This window comes from Delphinus delphis, chromosome 15 (assembly GCF_949987515.2).
Source record: "Delphinus delphis chromosome 15, mDelDel1.2, whole genome shotgun sequence".
Classification (NCBI taxonomy): Eukaryota; Metazoa; Chordata; class Mammalia; order Artiodactyla; family Delphinidae; genus Delphinus; species Delphinus delphis.
The window spans coordinates 71535456-71559257 of NC_082697.1; the positions used below are offsets into that span (position 1 = coordinate 71535456).

At 44.5% G+C, this 23802-nt stretch overlaps 1 protein-coding gene across 1 annotated transcript; it reads right to left on the bottom strand.

Moving 5' to 3' along the window:
* Nucleotides 1-1053: 1053 nt before the first annotated feature.
* On the bottom strand, nucleotides 1054-23734 carry EIF3C (eukaryotic translation initiation factor 3 subunit C). Its single transcript, XM_060032010.1, has 21 exons — nucleotides 23680-23734; nucleotides 23403-23542; nucleotides 21931-21996; nucleotides 21635-21824; nucleotides 21117-21242; nucleotides 20874-20928; nucleotides 20634-20743; nucleotides 20107-20234; nucleotides 11876-12035; nucleotides 11636-11739; nucleotides 11033-11174; nucleotides 10718-10843; nucleotides 10492-10585; nucleotides 9468-9658; nucleotides 9004-9228; nucleotides 3452-3815; nucleotides 1906-2065; nucleotides 1749-1814; nucleotides 1582-1669; nucleotides 1321-1483; nucleotides 1054-1221 (listed from the first exon to the last, which is right to left on the bottom strand). Exons 2-21 carry the CDS (start codon nucleotides 23501-23503, stop codon nucleotides 1139-1141), a joined length of 2742 nt encoding a protein of 913 aa, XP_059887993.1. The 5' UTR covers nucleotides 23504-23542; nucleotides 23680-23734; the 3' UTR covers nucleotides 1054-1138.
* Between the last annotated feature and the right edge of the window lie 68 nt (nucleotides 23735-23802).

Below are 23802 nucleotides of genomic sequence, written 5' to 3' on the forward strand. Positions count from 1 at the left end.
TGCTTCGCGCAGGCTTTCTCTAGTTGCGGTGCACGGGCTTCCCATTGCGGTGGCTTCTCTTGTTGCGGAGCATGGGCTCTAGAGCACAGGCTCAGTAGTTGTGGCGCACGGGCCTAGCTGCTCCGCGGCATGTGGTATCCTCCTGGACCAGGGCTCGAACCTGTGTCCCCTGCATTGGCAGGCGGATTCCCAACCACTGTGCCACCAGGGAAGCCCCACCCTGGCTTTAGATGCTTTTTACTCTGGTAGGCTCTCTGCCTCCAACTCTATACTCCACAGTACTGCTCCATTTCCCTTCTTAAAGATGGATCCATTCTATTTTGTTTCCACAAGTCCAAAGCATTTAGCCTTCATGAGGTGGCCCCCGGATTAAGCCTCTAGTTGATCTTCTGCACATACTCCACAAACACTTTATACCAACCACACTATTCTTTTGCTCCTCTCATCCTGTTTAAGTGCTTTTTCCTTTGCCTACATCAATGCTTTTCAAATGTGGTGAAGGGCCATTAAAAAAATTTCCAGCCTACTGTGGGTAAATACTTTCGAAAACACTATATACACAAATTAGAAAATCGATCACATGCTTAGATATCACAGCAATGGCAAAGCTTCTCAGTGCTTACTCTTAATTATGGTGCCTGTTTTGTCATGGACAGGCTAACTGTGCATCCACACTGGTCTGAGGACTACACTTCACACAGGTCTAGACTAACTCTCCCTTTTCCCTGCCTGGTGAACCACCACCCATCCACTCACAACGTCCATCACCACTGCCTCCATTATGCTTTCCCTGACATTTATGCCCCATAATCACATCCTATTCAATATGCCCACCACGTTTTAAAAAAATGCCTGTTATAACTTATCACATGTTATTACAATTTTCCGGTCAAATGTCAAAGAGCAGCAAGCTCTTTGAAGTCAGGGATACGTGCAAGTCATCCCTGCATCCTGAGCCTTGTGCCTGTCATGGGACAGAAGCTTAGAAATATAATTAGGAAATAAATGTGTCCAACACACCTCTGGCGACACACAGACAGGCAGAACTGCAGCAACTCTAAATAGACCTTTAATGACTGGGGTGTGGCTGGACCTAAACGCTGAATGGTTTAGGGCACTGGGGACTGAAGTCAAGCAATCAGTAGGCCGTCTGAGACTGCTGCTGGCGGTAGCCACCCCGGCGCATGTAGCCCTCATTTTTGCGGTAGCCATCCTTCTGGTCTGCAGGAGAGAGATGGGGAGGGGCGGGGGGTGAATGCCAAGGGAGAGGCAGTAAGGGGGCCAGGACCCTGGGAGCGCAGAGGGGATGGAAGCACTCACCTCGGAAGTAGCCACCATAGGTACCCTGCTTGTGGTCAAACACCCGCTCATTGTTTTCCACCAGGCTGCCCAGCTTCTCAGCGAGCTGCAGTGCCAGGTTCTGCTGGGCAGTGGGCTCAGTGCGGTGCATCACCACTGTCTGTGTCGGCTGGTCCAGGGAGGCCTGACAGAAGTGAGGCCGAGGAAGGGACAGATCAGTCTCCTGTACTCCAATCTCTCCATGACTCCACCTGCCCATGTGCCCATGTTGATGGCCCTTACCATCAACTCCTCGTTAATGATCATCTTGCTGATGATGGAGTGCACAGTGGGCAGGTCCAGTTCAAACATGTCAGACAGTGTCTCCATGCTGGGGACAAAGGCCAAGAGCAATTAGGACCCTCGACCACAAAGCTGGGGCTCCTGTGCCTCCTCAGGGCCCATCCTACCTGATGGAGTCATAGACACTGCTGTAGGTGAAGAGGTAGGTCCGCAGTGACTCTTCCTGGATCTTCCTGTGGGGAGAAGGGAGAAAAGGGGCAGATCTTCAGTGAAGGAGACCAAGTCTTTTCTTCCCCACCCACTAGGGTCTTGTTCTCTGCTCACCTAACCAGCATGCTTCGGACTTTGTCAGCCTCCGGGAAAAGGTCCCACACTTTGCCATTCATCTTCTCGTTGATGATAAAACTGTGGCAGGTCTTCCAGTCACCCATCTTCATGGCCTTGGAGGCAGCGACCACGTGTTCCCTCATTGACTCGGGGGGACCTGAAAGGTTGGGAATGAGGGAGGGCCTAGGGAAACTTGGGATGAGGGCTCCTTCCCCAACAAGCACTATTTAAGGAGGAACCCAGGCTAGGAGAGCAAACAACTGGACTGAGACTCTCCCAGCTCTCCATTAAGTAGCCATGTGACTGTATAAGTCACTTAATATCAAAATAACTGTATTTACATTTAGACTTAGTCTATGATGTGCCTCAGGGGATTGGTGAACTCCTTGAAAATGCTGACAAATTGCTGTGTGTACTCTTACGCACATTCTCCTAGGAAAGGGTCCACAGCTTTTATCAGATTCTTACAAGGTTCACTGACCTAAAAAAAATGTCTAACATCCACTGCAGGCAGTAGTAGAGAGGCGGGGAATGTGAACCAAGAAGCCCTAAGAGATGCTGGACATACAGATTTTCACTGGCAATTTTCCAATTAAAACAAAACAAAGTAAAGCATCACTACATAGCCCAAACATAATTTGCCTGAAGTGCGCCTGCACTTAATATGACCATACACACAACCAGTAGAGGACAAATCTGTAGAGGGACGTGGCTGTGGACAGTAAGCTTGGCTCAGTTGCCAAGTCCTTCCATGCACCAGCCTTACAGGAAGGGTGCAATTCAAATTCCTTTCCCAGTGAAATCACAACTCACTCAACCTCTGGAATGAATGATCAGATCTCTAAAAGTGCTCAAAGAAGCCAATGTTAGATTCTTGAATGCCAAGGGTCCAGTTAGTTAGCTAAAAAATAATATGGATGAAAGGGAAAAAGAGAAAAAGGTCAGAGAGACACATACCAGCTGTGTTATCCCTGGGTAAAGTCACTTAACTTTTGTGCCTCAGTTTCTTAATCAGGAAAAAGGGGGTCATAATAGTATCTTCATAGGGTTATGACTAATGAAGAATAAATGAATTATTATTATTTATAAAACACTTCGGGCCAGGCAGAAAAAAGTACTATGTAAGTTTATCCTAAATTAAAAATATCGTTGGAATCAGGTCATGGAGACTTTTAACTTAGTGACTGAGGCGGCTGGACTTTATTCTACAGGCAATGAAGAACTTCTGAAGGTGCTGGGGGTGTATAACATCATAGACTTGGTAGATGTCTTGTCTTGTCAACTTGGTAGAAAGATACTACTGACAAAAAAAGACTGAAGGGGAAAATGACAGAAAGCAGGGAGCTTAATTTGTAAGCTAAGACAACGTGTCCTATGGTAAGAGACCATGGAGACTACTTAGTAAAAATGATGCTTTCAGGCCATACACGGAGATGCCATTAAATCAAATGGAATCATCTTGTGGGAAAGTTTACTCCCTTTATCTTCTCTTAATCCTTTGATTACAAGCAAAGTCTGCTGCACTACAGAGCCGCACACTCACCCAGCAAGGGCTGCCGCTCGCCCACCCGCAGCTGGTGATGGAACTGCTTGCTGATCATGCGTCGGCGGGCGTCACTCTCATGGGCGGCCATGTAGGGGATCTCCAGGAGCATGGCCGACACCAGGTAAACACACTCCAGCAGCTCCAGATTTATGTGCAGGTGGAAGGGCACCTGCCGGCGCCGCTCCACCTTCTCCTGCTCCTGGTTGCGCTCTTGCAGGCTGCGCAGCAGCAGGCCCTGGCCCAGAAGCTCCTTGGCCCGGCCGCTTGACTGGATGTCCAGCAGGGCGTTGTGAGCATCCTTGGTCAGGCCTTGGCGGAAGGCACAGATGCCCAGCTGCACCATGGTGCGGTTGTACAGGATCTAAGAGCGAAGGGCAATGAACTCAGAGGTGATAGCCACAAGGCAAGTCTTTCACAGGGTTAGGACAGAGAACAAAATAGACCAGTTCCTCCCCTTCCATGGAGCTTACACTCTAGGGACAGGGGTGTGGAGGACAAAATAAGCATAATATGCAGGTGGTGAACCAAGCTAAGGAGAAAAATAAAGTAGACGAGGGAGTTAAGAAGGGAGTCTGAGCGGTGGCAGAAGTGGTGGGAACTCGCAATTTTATGTAGGATAACTAGGGAAGGGCTCATTTTGAAGGGGATGTTTAAAACATAAAGACCTGGGCTTCCCTGGTGGCGCAGTGGTTAAGAATCCGCCTGCCAATGCAGGGGACACGGGTTCGATCCCTGGTCCGGGGAGATCCCACATGCCGTGGGGCAACTAAGCCTGTGCACCACAACTACTGAGCCTGTACTCTAGACCCCGCGGGCCACAACTACTGAAGCCCATGGGCTTAGAGCCTGAGCTCTGCAACAAGAGAAGCCACTGCAGTGAGAAGCCCACGCACCACAACGAAAACCCAATGCAGCCAAAAATAAATAAATTGAATTTTTAAAAAAATTAATAAAGACCTAACAGAAAAAGAAAGAGCAAGTCATGCAGATCTCTGCAAGAAGAACAATATTCTAGGAAAAATGAAAAGTAAGTGCAAAGGCCCTATGCCAGATGTATTCAAGGACAAGGAATGCACTATGGCTAGAGCTGGTAAAAGATGTGATCAGAAACTGGAGGCTGGGCAAGCACAGGGCGTCGTAAACCATGTTAAAGATTTTAAGATGGGCTTCCCTGGTGGCGCAGTGGTTGAGAGTCCGCCTGCCGATGCAGGGGACACGGGTTCGTGCCCTGGTCCGGGAAGATCCCACATGCTGCGGAGCGGCAAGGCCCGTGAGCCATGGCCACTGAGCCTGCGCTCCGCAACAGGAGAGGCCACAACAGTGAGAGGCCCGTGTACCGCAAAAAAAAAAAAAAAAAAAAAGATTTAAAGATGGGAAACCACAGGAAGCTTTTGAGCAAATAAGTGACATAATTTGACTTTATTAACAGGGTTATTCTGGCTGCTGCATTAAGAAAAGCCTGAAGGGGCTTCCCTGGTGGCACAGTGGTTAAGAATCCACCTGCCAATGCAGAGGACATGGGTTTGATCCCTGGTCCGGAAAGATCCCACATGCCGTGGAGCAACTAAGCCCACGCGCCGCAACTACTAAAGCCTGTGCGCCCTAGAGCCCGTGCTCCGTTAACAAAGAGAGGCCACTGCAATGAGAAGCCTGCGCACTGCAATGAAGAGCAGCCCCCACTCGCCGCAACTAGAGAAAGCCCGAGTGCAGCAATGGAGACCCAATGCAGCCAAAAATAAATTAAAAAAGTAAAAGGAATAAACATTAAAAAAAAAAGAAAAAGAAAGAACAGCCTGAAGGGATATAAGGGCAGAAGCAGAGAGAGAGAGACAGGGAACATGATGGTGGCTTAGACCAGAGGGTGGCGGTGGAAGTGATAATAAGTGGTCAGATAGGGATTTTCAACACAAATGGGTGGGGAATCAATGTGAGAGAAAAACAAGAATCAAAGATGAATTCAAGGCTTCTGGGCCTAGGCAACTGAAAAGATGGACTTGTCAATAATTAAGATAGGGAAGATTGTAGGTAGTACGGATTTTCGTGGGGGGGAAAGACCAAGTCTTTACTGACAACAAAAATATAGAGGTCAATGCCGGTCATGAACTTAGATACAAAGAGCCTTAAAAAAATACCAGCAAGCAAAATCCAGCAATACATAAAAGATAATATACCATGACCAAGTAGGATATATCACAGGAATGAAAGCCTGATATAAAAATCTAAAATCACGGTTATTCACGATATAAACAGAATAATGGAGAAATAACTGTGCATTATTTCAATAGATGCAGAAAAAGATTTTGACAAAATTCAACACCTATTAAGGACAAAAATTCCCAGCCAACTAGGATCAGAAGAGAACTCCATCAATCTGAGAAAGTCTATCTACAAAAATACTATCTATAAAAATAGGTAACATTCTTCTTAATGGTGAAATGTTCACTGCTTCCCTGCTGATACTGGGAAGGAGGCAAGATGTCTGCTCTCACTTCTATTCAGCACTAAGTATTAGAGATTTGAGTCATTACAATATGGCAAAAAACAAAAAAGAAAGAGAAGTTTCAGAGACCCAATACAGCTGTCCCTCAGTATCCATGGGGGATTGGTTCCTGGACCCTCCATGGATACCAAAATCTGCAGATGCTCAAGTCTCTTACATGAAATGGAATAGTATTTGAATATAACTTACGGTATGTCCTCCCATGTAATTTAAATCATCTGTAGATTACTTGTAACACCTAATACAATGTAAGTGCTATGTAAATAGTTACCAAACAAGGCAAATTTTGGTTTTTTGGGGGAACTTTCTGGAATCCCTCCCCCTCCCCCCAAATATCTTCAATCTGCACTTGGTTGAATCTGCAAATACACAGGACAGAAGGCCAGACTAAAACTGAATTTAGCAAAATGGCAGGATCCAAGGCCAATGTAAGAAAATTAACTCTATTTTTAGATACTAGTAGTTAACAATTTAAAAATGAAATTAACAGGAGTTCCCTGGTGGTCTAGTGGTTAGGATTCAGTGCTTTCTCTGCCGTGGCCCAGGTTCAACCCTTGGTTGAGGAATTGAGATTCCACCAGCCATGTGGACAAAATAAAAAATTAAATTAAATTAAAAAATTGCATTTACGATAGCATCAAAAATCGTATAATTCTCAGGAATAATTTTTTAGAAGATGTATATTACCTCTGCAGAGAGAAACTGAAGAAATTAAACGAAGAATAACACATAAGATCAACAGGTGCAAAGTTGTTAAGGTGTCAGTTCTCCCAAAACTGATTTACAGATTCAATATAATCCCAGCAGGCATTTTTGCACAAATTGACAAGCTGATTTTGAAATTTATGTGGAAATGCAAATGTCACAGAACATTCCAACTATTCTTAAAAAACAACAAAGTTGGAAGAGTCATACTACCTGACTTCAAGACTTACCCTAGGGACTTCCCTGTGGTGCAGTGGTTAAGAATCCGCCTGCCAATGCAAGAGACATGGGTTCGAGCCCTGGTCCGGGAAGATCCTACATGCCGTGGAGCAACTAAGCCCATACGCTACAACTACTGAGCCTGCGCTCTAGAGCCTGCAAGCCACAACTACTGAGCCCGAGTACCACAAGTACTGAAGCCTGTGTGCCTAGAGCCCACGCTCCGCAACAAGAGAAGCCACCGCAATGAGAAACCCACGCACCGCAACGAAGAGCAGCCCCTGCTTGCCGCAACTAGAGAAAGCCTGGGCGAAGCAACGAAGACCCAACGCAGCCATAAATAAATAAATTAATTAATTAAAAAAAAAGACTTAACCCTAAAGGCACAGCTATCGAGACAGTGTGGAACTGGCGTAAGGAAGGACAAAAAGATGAATGAATGGAATAGAATAGAGAGCCCAGAAATACATTTATAGGGTCATGTGGTTGGTTTTTCATGTGGTTTTCCACAAAGGCACCAAAGCAATATAATGGGGAAAGAACGTCTCTGACCCTGACTTCACACCATATGCAGAAAACATAGACCTAAATATGAAAGCTAAAACCACAAGAACTTCCAAAAACTAAAAATACAAAAAGAATATCTTTATGAATTGCAAGTAGGAAAAAGTTTCTTTAGATAGGACCCAGAAAATAACCAAAAGAGATAAAACTGATATATTAGAATATACATCAAAACACATGGTTAAGAAAATGAATAGGCAAACCACACACTGGAAAAAAATTGTAAAGCTTTTATCTGACAAAGGACTGGTATCCAGGATATATAAAGATTTCCTACAACTCAATAATAAAAAGATGAATAATCCAATCTTTAAAAAACGGGGGGGGGCAAAAGTTGACCAGACATCTCACAAAAGAAGATATATAAAGGGCCAATAAACATTTAAAAAGTAGTCAATTTCAATAGTTATCAGGGAACTACAAACTAACCCCACATTGAGATACCATTAGACAACAACCATGATGGCCAAAATTAAGAAGACCAACAACACTAAATATTGACAAAGTAGAAGTGAAAAATGGTACAACCATTTCTGAGTTTCTTTTTTTTTTTATAAATTTATTTATTTATTTACTTTTGGCTGCCTTGGGTCTTCACTGATGCGCACAAGCTTTCTCTAGTTGCAGCGAGCTGGGGCTACTCTTTGTTGAGCAGAGTACTCAGTACTGAGCGGGGGTTCAGTAGCTGTGGCTTGCAGGCTCTAGATCTAGAGCACAGGCTCAGTAGTTGTGGGCTAGTTGCTCTGCGGCATGTGGGATCTTCCTGGACCAGGGCTTGAACCCGTGTCCCCTGCATTGGCAGGCAGATTCTTAACCACTGAACAACCAGGGAAGTCCCATTTTTGAGCTTCTTATAAAACTGGACATACACCGACACTATGATGCAGCAATTCCACTCTTAAGTATTTACCCGAGAGAAACCATACATCCACACAAACTTACACATAAATCACAAGAGCTTCATTTATAATACCCCAAACTGGTTGATCAGGTATCAAGAGAAATATCAAGAACCTGTGATAAATTCATACAATGGAATAAAAAATAGGTGTGCTATTCAAAAAGCACCACCAGACAAGCTCACCACATGTTTTACACATAAATACCTCACAATTGTTCTAAACACACATTTATAGGATCTATACCTAGACACAATTATAATACTCCTACATGAAAATGTCCTCACAATGCTGCCACACACAAAATTTTATGTTTCACACATCACACTGTATTTGGGTCCTTGTCCTTCTCAGTTTAACTGCTTAAACGCTTTTTCATCTTTTTAAGTAAGATGATCTCCTAATGTTTGTTCCAAACCAGACACACAGTAGTTATAATAAATGTTAGTTGAACCCAAATCCTATCCCAGAGAACTCTATGTTAACATGTAGGAGAATCAAAGAATGCTCGCACTCGGGAAGGACCAAGTGTCTCCCTGTATCTGCATTAGCCAGACACGTGGCTAATCTGCCTGAGCCACTTTGCCTGAACAGAGTGGACAGGGGGCCTGGCCTGGTCTTCCCTGTGCCACCAGGGCCACAGCGCCTCCTTCCCATCCTACCTGTACTGGCGGGTCCGCGTGCTGAATGTTGTCTTGTAGGTGGCTCATGAGCATGAGGTCACGGGCCTGGTACCAGCGGGAGTGCAGAGCATGATGATAGATATGGCAGAGGATGGCGCATGTGCGGATTCGGTCTGTGCGGTCCTTGGCATAGATGTACTTGCACAGTCTCTCCATTAGCACAGCTGAGTCCTCGCCCTCATTTTCAGCCTGGTCTTGCTCCGACTGGAGGGGTAGGGGGTAGGGGGAGATATTGTTGGAGGAGGAAATATGTCAAGGACAATGGTTGTAAATGGCTCAGCCTTCAGCAACCAAAGACGAGACGCCATCCAGCCTCTTCCTAGTCCCTCTGCTCCACCACAGACAGTCCCCAGGGAATAGAAGATCTGCCATGAAGTCCTGAAAGACATGCAGAACCAATGGACACACCCCTCTCCCCTCTGACATGGTGGCCAAGCACTTACCTTTGAGGAGCCCTCAGGGGGGGTAAGCTGCCGCTGATGGGCCTTGTAATCAAACTTGTAGTAGGTGTGGAGGATGCGCCTCAAGTAGATGCGACAGATCTCATCAGTGGTGCCCTTCTCCTCCAGGTAGCGCTGCACACGCTCAATGATGGTGCACACCTGTGCCTCGTCCTTCAGGTGCTCCACGTACTCTGGCAGGGAGAGCACCCACCCTCAGCTTAGCCAGGCACCCAGGCTTTCCCAATCATATGTCCCTCATCAATCCAATTACCTCTGCATGTGTTTTCTGTACCCATCAGAAAAGTCTAACCCACTGTGCCCTAAAAATACCATCCTCTCCTGGGACATGTCAAGCTCACTCTCCACTGCTGTCAGGCACTCTCTTCTGCTAATTCCTCCCAATTAACTCCTCCTCCTCCTTCTCATTCGGCTCTCACCTCAAATGTGCCCTACCTACAGATGCTTCTTCAACCATTACCTAAAGCAGCCACCACTCCAGACATCCTGTCACATGTCCCGATCTGAATTTCTAATTCACACTTTACATTATCTACAACTGACTCGCTCATTTTTTTGTAGAGCTGCCTTGCTTCAGCACCGAAATGTAACCTCCATGAGCATGAAGGCCCCAAGCTGTCTTGTTCATCAATATACCTTTGACTTGGTGGACACATGTGGACACTCACATTTTACTGTGTAAATGTCCTGCATTTCCCCATTCTAATGCTTAAGGTGTACAAGCTAAACAAGCCAAGTGGACAGAGATCATTATACCCCAACAGTTCTCAAAGTAGCAGACAGCACCATCACTTAGGAACATGTTAGAAATGCAAAGTGTGAGATCTCACCCAGACCTATTGAATCAGAAGCTACGGGAGTGGGGTCCAGTATCTTAAAGAGGCCCTGTGGTATGAATGCTGGGGTGAGGAAGGGCTGGCTTTCCGAACATTCTCACTTAGTATAATCCTTCATTTTAATCCCTGCACTTTTCCTCTCACTGATGCCCATGCTTGCTCGGGCTCACCTTGGGAGTGAGGATCAGTGTTTTGCATTATCTTGGTAAATTCTTCATCCATTCGTTCCACCAGAGTTAGGATACAGCCACGGACACGCAGCGGCTGAACAGAAGGCAAAGGAGGAAATAAATTAGCCCAGATTCCAGTCCTAGACTTCAACCCTTCTGTCTCCAACAAGGCTTCCCAAAGCAGACAACACACACTTCCAAATAGCCTGCCAAATCCCCTCTTTACCTGGTCAGCGTTTTGCAGGTTCTCACTCTCTTCCAGAATGTTCTCTCCAACAAAGATGTTGGGGTTTGCAAACAGGATATCCATCAGCTCATTGATGCAGTCCAGACACTTCTGCCACATCTCAGGCTGCCAAGAGATCAGACAGCAGTCAGAGGTGTGAAGGTGGAACAAGGAGATGCCTCCCAAGAGCCCTACACCAGGAATCCACGGGCCTTCAACCACCAAGACTGCTCCAACAGTCCTTGAGTCTTGAGTCACTAGCCACCTTCCCATGACCCACCAGCTCCGCCGTGGGATGCTCGTTATTGTTCTCACCTTCATGTATGTGGCCAGGTTGGGGTTGTAGTCATAAAGAGAGGCGATGATATTGAACTTGATCTTGACGATGACACCCTCTCCCAGGTTGTTTTCAGAAGCAATCTGAACCAGCAGCTGTAGCAGCTCAATCTGGGCTGCACTGGAGGGGTATAGAATTGGGTGAGCCACAGGAAACAAATAAAAAAGTCTTATCCTGTCATACAGCACACCCTCTTCAGACAAGAAAGGCAGCCTCATTCTCAATACCCACCCCTAGCCTCACCACCTGTATACTTGCTTCTCTCTCACAAATTCCAAACAGAAATAGCAATAATGCTAACAATCTAACATCCTCTTTAGTCACTGAATAACTAAAGAAGAGTATTATTCCCATTTTACAGATGGGAAAACAGCCCCCAAAGGTTAAGTGATTGATCTAAGGTCAAACAGAATGTAAACAGCAAAAAATAGACTGGTGTAGTCCAAGTACATCATTCCTTCTACTGTAGCCACACACAGATCTTCCCAAAATACCACTTTCCCTACCAACCTCCACCCCGTGTCTTAAGAGAAAATGAGCTTTCACCCTGTAATGACACAGCCCAGGCCCACGAATCTTACCGATCAGTTCCCTTCTTGCCTCGTGCCTGTAGGATCTCATTCAATTTCTTGATGACAACAGCGTGGGTGATCTCAGTTCCCTTGGCAAACATTTTTGGCTTCTCCTAGGTAACACACAAGTTATATGCAGGCCGACAGAAACCTATTCTTGCCTTAATTGTTCTCCCGAATTCGACCAGGAGGGTACCTGCATGCTCTCCCAAACTGTTTCCCAATTCCTTTTCGTTCTAAAATCCTCACCTTAACCAGGGGCACTCCACCCCGGACCCTTTCCCACTCTCCGCCTTCATTGTCTTCCTCCTCCTCATCCAGGCGCTTGGATTTCCTATCGTGCTTCTTCTTGGCTTTGTCCTCCCGTTTCTTCTCAGCTGCCTTCTTGTCCTCCTCTGTGGTGGGGGCCCTGCCAAGAGACACAGGAGAAGATGAAGGATCAGCCCCCTCTCCACCTTGAGGATTCTTCCCCCAACAAAATCCCTCTTTTTCTGTTCCTGGGTCCAAGTTACACTCTACAAGAATGACCTATGGATAACTGTAACCATAACCAAAGCAAGGACCACTAAGCATTTGAATCTGCCAGACCACTTACCAAGGTCTGTTACCACATTACACTAAGCAACTCATATGAAGGAAAGAGTATGGCCTAGTTTAATAAGACGGGGGTGCTAACCAGGCTGCTACAGACACAGAAATCAGCCTGTCATGTTGCTCCACAACTAAGCTCTAAGGTTTTCCAAAGAATCCATAAGCAACACAGTTGTCCTTTGGTACTAGTTGCTCTGTCCAGACTAATCTTTTTTTTTAATAAATAAATCTATTTATTTATTTAGTTAGTTAGTTAGGGCTGCGTTGGGTCTTTGTTGTTGTGCATGGGTCCTCTCTAGCTGCGGCTAGTGGGGGCTACTCTTTGTTGCAGTGCGCCATCTTCTCACTGCGGTGGCTTCTCTTGTTGAGGAGCACGGGCTCCAGGCGTTGTGGCTCCAGGCTCTAGAGCGCAGGCTCAGTAGTTGTGGTGCACACGCTTAGTTGCTCCACGGCATGTGGGATCTTCCTGGACCAGGGTTTGAACCCGTGTCCCTGCATTGGCAGGGAGATTCTTGACCACTGTACCACCAGGGAAGTCCCCAGACTAATCTTTTTATCACCAACTGATTTATCAGTTTAAAATCAGTGCTTAGAAAAAAAAAAAGAGCAAAAAAATTTTTGCGGTTCCCAGACTGGCTGCTTTTCCCTGCCTTTCTTTCCCCTCTTATGACAATTATTAATATAAATTCTGAATTAAAAAAAACTGTTCAATACAACGAAATGTCCCCAACAAAAAAGAAAAAGATCACTGGCTACCTCAAAGTGGACTTAAGCTATTTGATGTCTGAAACCATTTCCAGACTTTAATATTTATATAATGAAATATAAACCAAATGACAGGGAAAAATTATTTCAAACTTTATAAAGATACTGAGGAAAAAGTCTCTCCAGAAAGACTTGAACAAACATTCAAGTTATCTATAATTAAAACATCATTTAAACGTTTATAAATAAATTTCATTTTAACTGCTTAAAAGGTTTGAATATGCTTTAGTAATAGTTTATAAATTTGCTAGTTGGATTAAAACTTGCCTTTGCCAAAAGATTTATGCCATAATTTTTTTTGGGGGGGCGGCCATGCCACGTGTCTTGTGGGATACTTGTGGGATCTCAGTTCTCCAACCAGGAATGGAACCCGGGCGATGGCAGTGCCGAATCCCAACCACTAGACCACCAGGGAACTCCCTATGCCATAACTCAATAGAAGCTTAATGGTTTTTCCTCCTGTACTAATGCAATATTCTGTAATGATAAAAACTCATTTCATAGGTAAAATCCTTTGCAAATACGTGAAGTATGTTCATTAAGCTGAAACTGCTTGGTCTGCATCATCCAGCCCCAAAGCTCTGAGATCACAGGACTTCATGCTATTTAAAAATCAATGCTGTCTAAACTTCAAAAGAACTTAATTATCCTTGGCCTAAAGTTTTACTCGAAGCCCTCAGGATATTGTGATTCACACCTCAAAAACACAAACTCTCATCCTATGAAATTCTAACTGAAAGACCTAAAACTTGACTTGATCTCTCCCCTATGACAGATTATACCTTGGTATATTCACATCTTGTTAGAATCGATCAGAAAACTGACATTTATGCTCTCAGCTAGAGGGACATCACCAAATACACCTCCACCTTTACACAGCTAAGAAGCTGAAGACATTAAGAGACACCAATAGAAGTTAGTCCTAAAACTACACTGAAAAGGACCATTCCACACGCTCTTAACCACAACTATGATCTAGAGGCCCTAGACATACACTCTTCCTTAGGATCCTAACAACTTGGAGATCCAGTCCCACCAGAGATCTATCCTGAGGTTCACTTTTAAAAAGGACTCCAGAAGCCAGGTAGCTCTTAGAAGCAGATAGCATCTCGGAGAGATTCCACAGGGCAACCATATCAGATGTAGACAACGTCCTCCAAAACCCTTCAGATTAGGATTCATAATTGAGACAACAAACGTTTTCTGTGTATTCCTCCTCTTTTAACTTCTTCTGTATTAGTTCATCATTATCCAAGTTTCACAGTAAAAATCTTGGTTGCTCACTATTGGAAGAGGTCATTGACAGGACGTGACCATGGGTTGACCCAAGAACTGGACCCAGGGTACTGGAGGCTCCTTACTCCCTCCTCTGTCCTTGGAATGTATGTTCTGCTCACGGTTCCCACCTTAGGAGCCTTGAGAGGCTTAGGATGCAGCCTTGAGAGCAATGTGTTGAGACCATCTGATCTGAATATGTGACTGAGCTCTATTATAGCCTCTACATAAACTCTTAAGATTCTGGAAGACAGGTGCAGAGATCTACTCATCTTCAGGCCGCCAAAGATAAACCCTGTATTTAAGTTCCCTTGCTTATTACACCTGCCACCTACCAATCTGGAGTGGTCTGCCTCTTTCTTCCGTCTTTCCTTGTCCTCTGTGCATGGGGATAGTTTCAGATTTTACCAGGGAGCTCCCACGGTTGCAAACCAATATCCACATTTGATTAAGACTCCAACATGGTAACTTATGAGAAGGGGTCCAAGATACTAGATTTCATCAGTTTGTACTTAAGAATTCCTACCCCAACTACAAATTCAGAAACACGAATATGTGATCTGTAATTTACCTCTAGTATGGTCCAAAATAACAAATAATTTGAACATTTTAGCCCCAAACTAACAAATTCCTTAGCTAAGAATTAACCTTAAATAGGGAATTCCCTGACAGTCCAGTGGTTAGGACTCTAAGCTTTCACTGCCGAGGGCACAGGTTTAATCCCTGATCAGGGAACAAAGATTCCATAAGCCACGTGGCTCAGCTAAAAATTAAAAAAAGAATCAACCCTAAATAAAACTGATCTCAAATACTGGTCAGTCAAGGCTAATAAATAAAGATGTGCAATAAATAACATCTTATTGAACCTGGATGAATACTTTGGAAAAAACAAATCAATTAAGAAAAAAGCCACTTGATTAAAAGTTCACTAAAGTGATTCTTAAAGACATTCTCCTAGATAGGCTTAGCCTGATTAGAAAATTAAATAAAGGTCCTAAGTGTTTCTTACTGTATCTGTGACTATCCTCATATTTTCTGCCCAAACCCACTATCTAATATCCAGGTGCTTAAATGTTGCTAGACAACCTTATTATCCCACATCAAAGAAACTGAAGCTCTTGAGATTAAATGTGTTCCGTTACGTGCTTGTTTTGACCAAAAGATGAAAGCTGAGAAATTCTGACGAGAGGAAGGGTATAGACTGGTTTAATATGGAGATGCTGAAAAAGGATGCTGGCAGACATTATAGGGACAGCCTGTCATGTTTCTAGATAATCCATTAACAACTGAAACTAACCTTGGCTAGCTTAGCTAATGAGTTTACACACACAAAAATGTGCAAACAAAATTCAACGTTCCCACCACTGCCTGTGGTTTTTCCCTCTCTCTTTATTCCTCTTTCTCTTATCAAATTCTTTTTTGTCTTGGTTGGAAATCGATCTTAAAAGTTGGTCTACCTTGTTATACAAGTACAATAGTGTCTCTGAATTATTCTTTGACACTACAAAGCCACAAACGCTTAATGTCAATAAGGCCTTTGAGGATCCCATGGTTAACCCAACCTCTGACACTTGACATTTTAACTAAATCTAATTTTAGATTATCAAGGGTAATCTCTATAGTAAAAATAATAAAGATAGGATTAATCTTAAAATAATTATTCTGAAAACCAAATCTCTCCCAACCAAATTATATACTGTATGAATCCATTTCTATAAAACTCTAAAAACTGCCAACTTATCTAGTGATAGAAAGCAAATCAGCAGTTGACCACAGAAAGGGCAAAGAGAAGTGGGGCAGGAGAGAAGGTTTACAAAGGGGCATAAAGCAATTTTTAGGAGTGATGGATTTTATTTACTCTGATTGTAGTGATGGTTTCATGAGTATAAACATGTAACTTATCAAATTGCTAACTTTAAATATGTGTGGTGGGCTTCCCTGGTGGCGCACTGGTTAAGAACCCACCTACCAATGCAAAGGATACGGGTTTGAGCCCTTGTGTGGGAAGATCCCATGTGCCGCGGAACAACTGAGCCCGTGGGCCACAACTACTGAGCCTGCACTCTAGAGCCCGCGAGCCACAACTACTGAGCCCACGTGCCACAACTACTGAAGCCCATATGCCTAGAGCCCGTGCTCTGAAACTAGAGACGCCAACACGGAAGATTGGAATTGACAATATATACAGCAATATGTATAAAATAGATAACTAATAAGAACCTGTTGTATAAAAAAAAAAATTAAATTAAAAAAAAAGAGAAGGCACCACAATGAGAGCCCATGCACTGCAACGAACAGCCCCCGCTTGCTGCTACTAGAGACAGCCCATGCGGAGCAACGAAGACCCAACGCAAAAATAAATAAATAAATTTATGTTAAAAAAAGGAAGTTAAAAATAGGAAGAGGATAAATAGAAAGCACATTAATAAGAGAGCAAGAACAAGACAAAATACATTTATAATCACAATAAATGTAAATTAACCTGCATAGATTAAAAAGCAGAGATCAAGTTTTGGAGACAGTGGTGGTGGTTGCACAACCGAGTGAATGCACTCAATGACACTGAATTGGACACTTAAAAAATGATTAACAGTAAATTTTATGAGTGGCACAATTGAAAACAGAAAAAAAACAGCAATGATCGTAAGATGAAAAAGAAAAAAAACCGAGCTGGGTTTGTAAGAGACATCCCTAAACATACACCATGGTAAAGTACGAAATAAAAGGACAGGAGAAGATATACAGTTGACCCATGATCGACGTGGGATACGACATGGGGATGGGGTGGCAATCCCCCGTCAAAAATCCGCAGGTGACTCTACAGTTGGTCCTCTGCATCTGAAGATTCAACCAACCATGGACCGTGTGGTACTACAGCATGCATTTACTGAAAAACGTCTGCATATAAGTGGACCTGTGCAGTTCAAACCAATGCTGTTCCAGGGTCAACTGTATGTGTGTTCTCAAAGATGCCCTATAATCAAGCAGAGGAAGCCCCCTTCTATTCCTACTTCGCTGAGTGGTTTTTTTTTTGTTTTTTTTTCTTTTGCGGTACGCGGGCCTCTCACTGTTGTGGCCTCTCCCACTGCGGAGCACAGGCTCCGGACGTGCAGGCTCAGCGGCCATGGCTCACAGGCCCAGCCACTCCATGGCATGTGGGATCTTCCTGGACTGGGGCACAAACCCGTGTCCCCTGCATCGGCAGGTGGACTCTCAACCACTGCGCCACCAGGGAAGCCCTGCTGGACTGGTTTTTGCTGAGGATTTTTGAATCTAAATTCATAAAAGATATCGGTCTGTTGTTTTCTTTTCTCATGATGTCCTAAGTTTAACCTTAGTCCCCACTTGTTCCCTCAGATAGGAGCCTTTGTGCAATGCACATGTGCAGTGTACACTACACACACTGGTCCAAATAATGGAGACTTCAATACACAATTATTGAAAAGACAAAAACACAAAGAAGATATAAAAGATATGAACCAATAATAAGGTTGATAGGTCTATAGGATGTCAGTAGGCTTAAAATATGAGTTTCACAGTAAAGCAAATTTAAGAAATAGCTAATGAAACAAAGTTAAACAGATCTATTTTGCTTAACTGATACATGGTTGTAAACTCTCCAAGAAGGGAATATGATACTGTGGCGTAATAAGAAATAATTCTGTGGTCTTTGTCCTCAGTTTCTGACACAGAGCTCCTAAATCCCTTGGAATTTCCTGAGCAATAGGAGCATCTTTCATTCTAATGAGGCCTTCACAGGCCTCTAGAAAGCTTTCAGGATGGGGGCTGGTTGCCAGAAAGACCAAAGCATGATTAGAGGGGTGGAACTGATAGCTCCACCCTCTGACCACCGGGGAGGATAAGAGGGACTGGAAATGGAGCCCATCATCAACAGCCAATGATTTAACCAATCATGGCTACATAATGAAGCCTCCATAAAAATCCTTAAATGATAATCTGGAGAGCTTCCTGGTTGATGAACCACTGAAGTGCTAGGAGGATGGTGAACTCAGAGTACACTGAAGCTCCATGCCCCTTCTCCCATACCCTGCCCTATGCATCTCTTCCATTTGGCGGTTCCTGAGTTGTATCCTTTATAATACGCTGGTAATAGTAAGTAAAGAGCTTTCCTGAGTTCTGTGGGTCAATCTAGCAAATTATCGAATCTGAGGAGGGGACTGTAGTAACTCTCTGAATTTAGAGCCGGTTGGTCAGAAGTACGGGAGCCACACTTGGAACTTACAACTGGCCTCTAAGGTGGTGGCAGTCTCATGGGGTCTATGCTAACTTTGGGTAGTGTCAGAACTGACTTAGTGTTGAACACCCAGTTGGTGTCCAGAGAGTTGGAGAACTAGCTGGTATGAGAAAAAAACACATATGGTGTCAGAAGTGCTGTGAATAAAAAGACATCAGATACACAATACTCCCCCTGCATTTGACCAGTGTTCCCTGGAGCACACAAAGAAAAACGCTTCTCAATAAAATGGCTGTGTCTGACCCCTCTAGTGTGAGGGAACTCACTAACTCCTGAAGCTGCATAACCCCAACTTTTGAAAGCAGGAAAGCAACCCTTAGAGCATCAGTATTTCTGCCAGTTATCACTGAGCTTGATACTCGACTTCTGTAGAACACAAAGGGATAGGTGTCACCTTGACTTCAAAGGAGGAAACTAGGACCTAAGAAGGCTAAGTAACTCACCCAAGTTGACAGATACTGAAGTAGTAAGGGTTGTGACCAGAATCCAAATCAGAATCCTCCCCCATACCATGACGATACTAGTAAAGTTCAGGAAGGCTTGCTGCAGTCTATATGCTGTATGCTAGGTTCTCAGGAAGAGTGAGAAGAGAAGCTACTGTCACTGAGGGCACACCACATGCCAGTCCCAGGCTGAGCCAGGCGTATCACCTCCCTATATTTTTGCAGGTATCCTTGAGACAGGGTCAAGTACCACTCCATTTTACAAAAGATAAAACTGAAGACTGGAAAGGTTAAGGAGCTTATCCAATATCACACAGCTAATCAGCACCAAAGAGAGATAAACACTCAGTCCACATGCAGCAAGTAATGTCATGGTTAAATATTTGGACACTGGAAACTTCAAATCTCATCTGCAGGACACATTAGCTTTATCTTAGCCAACTAACATACTTGACTCTGAGATCCCTCTGTTGGCCTGTACAACCTAAAAGGACTCCATTGGGGGAGGAGCAATGTAGGAGTAGGGGACTAAGAGGTACAAACCACTAGGAATAAAATGAGCTACAAGGATATACTGTACAACACCAGGAACTAATGGAGTATAACTTTTAAAAATTATGGATCACTAGGGACTTCCCTGGTGGTCCAGTGGTTAAGAATACACCTTCCGATGCAGGGGACGTGGGTTCAACCCCTGGTCGGGGAACTAAGATCCCACATGCTGTGGGGCAACTAAGCCCGCGTGCCGCAACTACTGAGCCCGCAAGCCACAACTAGAGAGAAGCCCATGCCTCAATGAAGAGCCTCTGCGCCGCAACAAAAGATCCCGCATGCTGCAGAGAAGATCCCACATGCCACAACTAAGACCCAACACAGCCAAATAAATAATATAAAAAATAAGTTTAGAAAGTTATGGATCACTATACTGTACACCCCTAATTTACATAGTATTATAAAGCAACTATACTTCAATAAAAAAACTTTTTAATGTAAAAATAAATAAAAATAAAAGACAAATAAAAATTAAAACTGAAATGGGAAAAATAAATAAATAAATAAATAAAAGAACTCCACAGGAGCAACAACTTTCAAGATGATTAAAAGCTTCCTACCCCTCCCACTATAGCCCGAAGTACCATTACTTTTCTTACTTTTTAAGGAATCTCGACGCCAGCACTGTCTGTTTCCCTTCCTCCTCCTCTGAATCTGAATCAGAAGATGTGGAACCTGTGTCCCAATCTTCATCATCTTCTGAATCTTCTGAGTCCTCATCTTCATCCTTAGAGAAAAAAAAGATGATCAGAAGAAACAAGATGGGAAGACTGACTCGTGTCTCTGCTCTCCCTGCTGACACATGTTTCAGAGACTCTCCGGAGCAGCAGAAGAGTGGTTGAATCAGGATCTTAAGAGCTGGACTGGACCACCAAGACCCAAAGAGAAGTGCTAACTTGCTCCAGGGACACACAGCTCCCCTGGGGCAGAGCTGGGCCCAGAATCTAGTTCTCCAGATTCCAAGTCACTCAGTGCTCTAATCGAAGAGGAAATCTGTCCCCAGACCAGACTCTGCTAAATCCCACCCCTCCCAACCCTAAGGATCTGTGAGTCTTTTCTTCTCCCCAGAGACCAAAGAATGGTCCACAGCAGACAAACCACCCCTCAGTGTAACCCTGGCTCTTACCTCCATCTTTTTGAGGAACTTCCGACTCTCGCTAGAAGGAGCTTCTGATTTCTTCTTTAGGAAAGTGGAAGCACTGACTCCTTCATCATCCTCATCCTCATCTGAAGAGCCTGGTGGGAAAGGGGAGAGAAAAAAAGAGTTAGAATAGTGAAGAGATGAATGGCAACCAAGAAAAAAGCCAAGGAAACCCTTAATTTTAGAGCTCCTAACCATTTGCAATTAAGGGTTTTCCTCACTCACCTTCTGAATCCTCCTCATTCTTCTCAGCATCTTCATCTGCAGACTGCTCAGGGTTCTTGACAGAAGGAAATGAGAGAATAATTAAGGATGCCTGCCAACTACCCCATCCCACCTCCTCCACCCCACAGAGCTTTCTCATGATTCCTTCTCCAGTCACACACCTCCCATTTGCAAATACTTTTTTGTCTCAGTCGTGGGGTCACTGCCCCCAAAGTTCAGAAAGTCTCCCTCTAGCACCCTCACCTGCTTGTAATTTGTAATATGGGACTCAAAATCTCGGTTGTATTTTCGGATCTTCTGGCGCAGGGTGCTCAGGGCCTTGGCATTATTCTTGTTCATCTTCTTCTTCCCTTCCTTATCTTCCCATAGCTGAAGGAAAGAATAGGGAAGAAAGGGAGAACAGGGATCTGAGATTAAGTAGTATTCCCTAAACTTCAGGCTTCACAACTTTTGGGTCTTGCTATCTACAAACAACTATACTACTTAAAAACTATACCTCTTATTGTTTACCAATGCTTTATTTATGTATCAAAAGTACAAAACCACAAATAAGAGGTAATATAAAAATATATACAATTAAAATTCTTAACATAAAAAAGTCCCTCTCCTTATGTTTATAAGAACGTATTTCTTATGTTCTGGGAAATACTGAATATCTGGCAAACAACTCAGAGGAGACATGATCCCTGGGTGTGGGGTCAGGAGAAAGCTCCAGGCCCACAATCCCCTTCTAGATCCCCCTGCACCCACAGGAATCACACCTCATTAAGATAGTCCTCCAGGTCAGCCAGGATTCGGATATAGAACCGGGGGACACCTTCCTTGTCCACAATGCTCTTAGCCTTCCCATATGCTTTTCCTAGGAGCTCAAACTCTTCCAGGCACTTGGTGACATCCCGAATCTTCATGGCATTACGGATGGTCCGGATAAGGTTGGTCAGTTCCTCAAACCTGGTTTGAGACCCCAATACCACATTGCACATGCCCACCATCACCAACCAGAAAACCCACCACTGCTCCAGAAACTCCCCATCACCCCGCCTCCCCAAGGCCTCACCTCTTATCCTTGGCGCTTCTGACAACTCTCTTGGTATCTTCTTCATCCTCACTCAGCAACAATGGCCTATTTGGAAGGAACAGAGACCATTAACCTCTGTTCCTAGCTCCAGTCTTTCCAAATGATCTCTCTTTTTCTTCTCCGATGGGGCAGGTAGCCCATTCCTACCACACTCATCTTGTTTTATTCTTCCTCTTCACGGCCTCATCATATAGAACTCAATCTTTTAAGCTTACTTCAAGGAAAGCCTTTTATCAAATGTTGTAACACATTAAAAAAATGACCGTCTCCAGCCTCTCAAACATAAACAAACGAAAGTGCTTATTTACTGTGTCAAAAAATTAATTATGTGAAGACACAAGTCACTAAGAATTACTAAAAGAAGTTGAGAAAAGAGGTACTTTACCTAGAATGAATGGAAAAGGTGGTACTTCAACTAGGTCCTAGAAAGCAGTATTTCCCAGAGTGTGACAGGCCGAGGGCAAGGAAAGAGTCTCAACGGCTTTGACACCTCCATTACTAGATATTTTTACTTAATAATTAAAAACCAGACCACAGACAGCATTCAGCTGGCAACAATATCTCTTTTCTTTCCATCTTATTAGCTTTTCCAATTATTTCCTATTTTATAGCAAGTGATGTTGATTTTCCACTTGTAACACAGATATGATATCATATTCATGTGGGTATACACAGATTCTATTTTTCACTTTTAAAAATGAGTTTTAGGGCTTCCCTGGTGGCGCAGTGGTTGAGAGTCCGCCTGCCGATGCAGGGGACACGGGTTCGTGCCCCGGTCCGGGAAGATCCCACATGCTGCGGAGCGGCTAGGCCCGTGAGCCATGGCCGCTGAGCCTGCGCGTCCGGAGCCTGTGCTCCGCAACGGGATAGGCCACAACAGTGAGAGGCCCGCGTACCGCAAACAAACAAACAAAAAAAGAGTTTTATGCTGAAACAAGACTTTGAAGTGGTATGTATATATATATTCTTAAGTACAGGTATGTGACAAAAATAATGAAGGTGGCATGTGTATGACAGAAGTTTGAGAAACATTACAACGTTCCAAAGGGAGAAAAGAATTTTAATTTGCAGAGATGGGTGAAGAGTATTTAAATGGAGATAAACAACAGGAAAATACTAATAGATGTTTAAGAACCTCAGAGCCAGATCAAGGAACTCCCAGGTATCAAGCGAGTATTGGGGGTTTCTTGCTGATGCAACACACCCAGCCAGTGGGAAACCTTTTCTCTGTGACTCTATCCTTTGCCTGGTGGGTGGATTCCCACAATTCACAGCACCCTTAGCGTTACGGTTGTCCCTCCAACACTGCTCCGGTCCCTTAAACTCTCAACATCCTTAGAACCCGCTCTCACCGCCCCCATTTCCATTCCCCTCCCATATACGCGGCCTTCCACAGCCTGCCGAACCCCTCACCCCACCGAGTCGTCCCCATGGCCCAGGCCCTCACTCACTGTTTGCCGTAGTTACCCCCGACAGGTTTGGTGACGAGCTCCTCCCCGGACAGGGACGACTCGGACTCGCTGTCCGAACCGGTGGTAAAAAACCGCGACATGGCGACGGCGCGGAGCGGCTGCCGCGGGCGCGTCCAGACCTACGGTAAAGCCCGAAAGTCACGGGCCACGAGAAGGGGCCCGGGCCGCCACCTCCTGACCCCCATCCTCACAGTCTCCGCACGTATCCCAACCCGGGTCCCCCCCCCGCGAAGCAAAAGGCCAAAGAAGTACTTACCACCCGACCTCCGGAATCACACCGCTTAGCCGAAACAGCGGAAATGCGGTGAGGAGAAGGCGGGACTTTTGCGTCACTTCCGGGAGAATCACACCGCTTAGCCGAAGCAGCGGAAACGCGGCG